The 5,380-nt window shown below is 46.8% G+C and overlaps 1 protein-coding gene across 1 annotated transcript; it reads left to right on the top strand.

Annotated features, from left to right (window-relative positions):
- The first annotated feature begins 2,858 nt into the window (after positions 1-2,858).
- LOC102845326 (dynein light chain 1, cytoplasmic-like) lies at positions 2,859-5,074 on the top strand. Its single transcript, XM_006892411.1, has 2 exons — positions 2,859-2,881; positions 4,768-5,074. The coding sequence occupies exons 1-2, from the start codon at positions 2,859-2,861 to the stop codon at positions 5,072-5,074; spliced, it is 330 nt and encodes a 109-aa protein (XP_006892473.1).
- Positions 5,075-5,380: the final 306 nt, after the last annotated feature.

The following is a 5,380-nucleotide window of genomic DNA, read 5'->3' as shown; positions in this document are numbered from 1 at the left end:
GTTTTTGTGATTTTAAACCATGTGGTGTCCTTGCTCTTTTCTGACGACTGCTTCCTGGTCCAAGTATGGTTTTTACATAAGCACAATCAAGAGTTCTGGGATTCCCACTCTTCTCAGAGTTAGCCACAGTTTTTTGTGATCCACACAGTCAAAAGCCTTTGCATAGTCAATGAAACACAGACATTTCTCTGGTACTGTCTGCTTTCAATCAAGATCCATCTGACATTAGCTACAATATCCCAAGTTCCACGGCCTCTTCTAAACCCAGCCTGCACTTCTGGCAGGTTGATGTGCTGTTCCAGTCGTTTTGGGATAATTTTCAGCAGAATCTTGCTTTTAATCCTCTGTAGCTAGCCCCATATCCCTCACTCCCTGTCAGTGTCATGCTGCGGCACGTGTATGTCACCACGGTGCTGGAAGCGATGCCACCAGTGTGTCAGATACCAGCAGGGTCACCTGTAGGGACAGGTTGCAGCAGAACTCACAGACTGAGACAGTCCAGGAAGAATGGTGTGGTGATCTACTCCCAAAATTAGCTGGTGAGAACCCAATGGCTTATAGTAGCTGATACAGTGCTGGGAGAGAATCCCTCAGCTGGAAGATACTAGACACACACAGTAGCTACTTGGTGAAGCTGATACAGGACTGGACAATGTGCATCCTCTTGTCCACAGGCAGCCAGGAATCATACTGGCTGGCTGGTAGGTGACCACGCTGGGATCACATGGAGACATGTGCCGCTGCAACTGTGGTCAGAACTACCCCCCCCAACACCTCTGTACCCTCCTCACTGATTACCGAACCTTAGCTGGTATTGTCCTAAATTGTCTGGTGACTTTCCGTCTCCTGGTGACGGCTTTTCACCGCATTTTTGCATTAAAACACTTAGTACCCATCTGCTTGGAATCCTTGGGTGGTGCAAGAGCTTGACTGCTCACTGCAAGGTTAGAGATTCGAGTCTCCCCAGAGGTACCTTAGAAGAAAGGCCTGGCAATCTGCTCCCACCAGCATTAAACTCCCAGGGAGCCAGCTCTGCTCTGACACAGCAGCCACCATCTGTCACCATGGTTTGGCTGTCAGGAATCCCATTGCCCCGCTCTCACGGGGTGAGTTCTGGACGTTTCTCTGCTCTTCTGACCACTCCAGAGCCCAGGGAGAGGCCAGGGCTGAGGCTGTGGTCACAGAGGTTCACTGGCCGGCTGCTTGGCGATCTCCCTGGAAGCCCCCCACTCCCCTCCAGTGAACCACAGCACGTGTGTCCTGAGCAGATGCTCAGAGGTTACCAGAACTGGGTGCTATCTTACTTTGTCATGTATAATGCATAACGTACATAATGTTTAATATGTCCTCTTCATTCATTCTATCATTAAATAGGCATTTGTCAGGTAACCACTGTGTTCCAGGCGCCAGGCTGGGTGACGAGGACCTAGAGATAAATTTAAATCATCGTCTTGTAATTAAAATTTCATGATAAATGGCTTTGCCATCTACTCTGATTACTCTCTACCTCCAGTCACTACTCCTGTCTGCTTGGAGGCTCACAGTTCCCCTCTTAGATGAAGAAGAAAAGCTAGAAACAAGGGCTTCCTGCCAACCTCATTGGGCTACAGAGTGGATTTGGTACCTTATGCTATGGTACATAAGCTTGTCATGGTGTTCTGCCTTGATTTACTCTCTCAGCCCTGCCTTTCCAGACAACAGTAAAGAACCAGATAGATATCCCCTGAGACTACAACCCTCAGTCACCTTCAACTTAGAACTAAGCTCATCCTATGGCTCAACTTTGAATGAAGCAACAGCAGGATTCCAAGGTGAACAGTGACACTGGGGAGGTATTTACCTCTTAGAATAATCAATCACACAATCAAAAGGGCAGTATTCACTCAGGGAGAAATCTCAGAATGCAGAGAGAGATGGAACGATGGATGGAAACAAGAATCACAGGGAGGAACAAGGAAGAGTGAGGCTACAAGGTGGGGACCACAATTAATGTCATAAACTATAACCTAGAACTGAATGGAAAAACAATTTTCTCAGTCAACTCATTCAAAGCACAAAAGAAAGGTTTTTGAGGTTTTGTTTGTTTTTCTTTAGTTTTAAGGATTTGAAAAAATAAAAGTCAATGTTTCCAGTCTACCAAGAAGACAGGACCTCCTGTGAATATTTACAAGTTTGATCCAGAGACGTGGATACAAAGGTGGTGGAGAGCCAGCAGAGATTGTAAGGGCAAAGGTGAGAGCAGCCACAAGAAACCAGTCCCACTCCTAGGGGGAGGGAGAGAGGTGGTCTCTGTCATCACCGTTGCTTGCCATTGACCTGGCAGATGTGCAAAGTAGAACTGCATGCCACGGGATTTTCAAGACCTAGGAGAAGGTGATTACCAGGCCTTTCTTCCAAGTTGCTTCTGAGCGAGTTCAAACAACCAGTCTTTTGGCAGCAGTAGAGTACTTAACCCTTTGTGCCACCCAAGGACTCTGGAAACCAGTCAGAGGGGCCACGTCCCCCAGACGCCATTGAATCATTTCACTCTAAGTGCCCTGAGGTGTGTCAGAATAGAACTGTGCTCAGCAGGGCTTTTACTGACGATTTTTCAGAAGTAGATCGCCAGGTCTTTCTTCCATGGTGCCTTTGGGTAGATTCAAATTTCCAACCTTTTGATTATTAGCCAAGCACATTTTTAAGAGAAGTCTAGTTATGATCTTTAGAACTTTGTGTAATAGCTTTATTTCTCTATTTTGTTAGACAATGCTCTTCACTGTGAATAAGAATAACATTAGTATATTTCTACTTCCTGTCTCACCCCTTCCTTCTCCTGCATCTAAATTTGCTTAATTGTGTCAGGCCTCCATTGAGGCAACATGCGTGGCTGGACTGTATCCAGGTATCCCGTGTGGCGTGGAGGAGCTTGGGTGGTACAGCTGCTAATTGAAAGATCTGTTACTGAAATCCAGCAGCAGCTGCATGAGACAGAGATGTGGCAGTCTGAGCCTGGAGGGTTTTGCCCTCGGGACCCCTGTGGAACTGCTCAGATCCCTTTGTGGGGTCTGTGGCAGTGGACGTGGAGAGGTTTTTTCCATGCCGATTCATCTGTTTGGATTGGTTAGTACCCTTGTCATTTAAACAGAACAAGCCCGAGGCCATCGGCATCAGATGAGCTCTGACTTCTGAGCCAGCACCGGTTCAGAACAGTGCTGTGCCCACAGGGTTTTCTTGGCTGTAACACTTAGGGAAACATCTCCAGGCCTTCCTCTCACGTGGCACTGGGTGAGTTTGAACCATCATCAGCCTTTTGGATAGCAGCCAAATGCAAAATACATGGGCCACCCAGGAAGCTTGCCTTGTCATGTTGTTGCTGTTGAGTATTGCTGAGTAGCTTTTGGCCCCAGGTGACAGGGCAGCACTGTAATCTTGAAGGGATTGGCTCACAGTTCTTTGCTCCCGGGGTCCGGTGGGTGAGTTCCAGCTGCCAGCTTTTCCATTTGCCCAGCACTGACCTGGTGTGCCGCCCTGGGGCCTTGTCACTCTGGTTGGTAAACAGAGCTAGTCATGCAGGCAGTAGTAGTCCTGCTCTTTGCTGTTCTTAGAGTCTGCCTTTTAACTCGTGAATCTATGGCTCAGCACAGTGTTTTACTGTCAACCTTTGGCTCTTTACTGAGGACACAGTGATTTAACCCTGCCCCCAACTTCTCCCTTCCTTCCCCTAAAACCTTTCCTTGAGCTTTGGGTTTTGGTATGAGGTCTAAGGCAGAAAAGCCCAGCCTCTGGGGTGGCTGGTCGTGCATCAGGCCCAGCAGCCCCGCACTTGGTGCCAGATTCTTTCATTTTCTTATCTGTAAGGGGCCCTGGGGTGCAACAGCTAAACACTCCACAGCTAATGAAAAGGTGAGCAGTTCGAACCTACCCAATGGCTCTAAAAGCCTGGTGCCGTGATTCCGTAAAAGTGGCAGCCGAGAACAGCTCACAAGGCAGGTCTGCTCTGTCACGGGCTGGGGGGTGGGGAGGTTACTATGAGTTGGGATCAACTTGGTTTCCTCTAACAACAAAAGAGGGCTAAGGTGACGATGGTCCTCTTACAGAATGGTTAATGGTAAACTATAAACTATCATGCAGTACAACAGCTTACAATTTCTACTTGAACATTTGGATCAGACAGAGAAGGTGGCAAGCCCATTCACAGTTATGTAGCCACTATTCAGATTACATTCATTGCAAGGCTAACATTTTTATGAAATGGCAATGACCTCTTAATTTGACTGCACATGACCATTATAAAAAGAAAGCAATCAATTCTAATTCTCTAGGGAATGGGGGAGAGAGGAGGTCAGAGAAGCCACTTCTGTTTGTCAAATGCCACATCAGTTAATTGTGATATAAATAATGAGCAACCCCTTCAGAATAGAATTATGGTTTTTGGTTTGGGGTTGGTTTGTGTGGTGGTTTTGTTTGTGATTTTTTTTGGTTGTTGGTTTTTTGGGTTTTTTTCTTTTTAATGCACGAAGGTGGGTAATAGTCACAAAACATGAAATGTTTTAAACCATCTCCAGCACTTCATAAATGGCTATAAATATGACACTCGCATTTGATAGTAATAAACATGCACATTACAATAATCTCTTAAAAAGCATCGTGCGTATTACTTTAGTCATTCCTAGCAGCTCACGTTAATGTGTGTGCTGGTGTTAAAAACCCAGCCAACAGAGATGCGCCGCGGCTTCGCGAGCAGTGGCAGGTGGTGCCGGGCTTGAGTCGCTCTAACCCCTCCCCCAGAAAGCCATCGCAGACGCTTAGTCCCTGCTCCGTGGTTACTGTGTGCGACCCAAAAGTGGTGATCAAAAATGCGGGCATGTTGGAGGAGATTCAACAGGACTCGGTGGAGTGTGCGACCCAGGCGCTGGAGAAATACAACATAGAGAAGGACATCGCAGCCCACATCAAGGAGTTTGACAAGAAGTACAACCCCACCTGGCACTGCATCGTGGGGAGAAACTTCGGCAGTTATGTGACACATGAAACTAAGCACTTCATCTACTTCTACCTGGGCCAAGTTGCCATTCTTCTTTTCAGATCTGGTTAAAGCATGGACTATGCCCACACACCCAGTGATCCATCCAAAAACAAGGACTGCAGCCTAAATTCCAAATATCAGAGACTGAAATCTTCAGCCTTGCTAAGAGAACGCCTCCATCTTTGAACCTTTGCTGTGTTTTGTACAGGACCTTCCTCTGTACCAGTTTGTTGTGGTTACAGAGCAATTAGCAAATAAAAAAAAACCCAACCCAGCCAATAATAACCCACCGACATCTTTATGTCCCTAGCTTTCTCACTTGGTTATGAACCAGCAATTTCTGTTTCGCTTAAGCTTCACATTTACTAGACCAGC

The sequence above is a fragment of the Elephantulus edwardii genome, unplaced genomic scaffold (assembly GCF_000299155.1).
Source record: "Elephantulus edwardii isolate Elephantulus edwardi_28Jun2011 unplaced genomic scaffold, EleEdw1.0 scaffold00115, whole genome shotgun sequence".
In the NCBI taxonomy this organism is placed as follows: Eukaryota; Metazoa; Chordata; class Mammalia; order Macroscelidea; family Macroscelididae; genus Elephantulus; species Elephantulus edwardii.
Note: the sequence above shows the minus strand (reverse complement) of the source record. Positions and strands in the feature narration are given on the sequence as shown.

What these genes read in the sequence shown, in the direction of transcription:
- LOC102845326 (XM_006892411.1), top strand. Translation starts at nt 2,859, where the DNA reads ATGCGTGGCTGGACTGTATCCAG. An exon ending in CGTGGCTGGACTGTATCCAG is followed by an intron (nt 2,882 to 4,767) that starts GTATCCCGTGTG and finishes CCCCTCCCCCAG; the next exon opens with AAAGCCATCGCAGACGCTTA.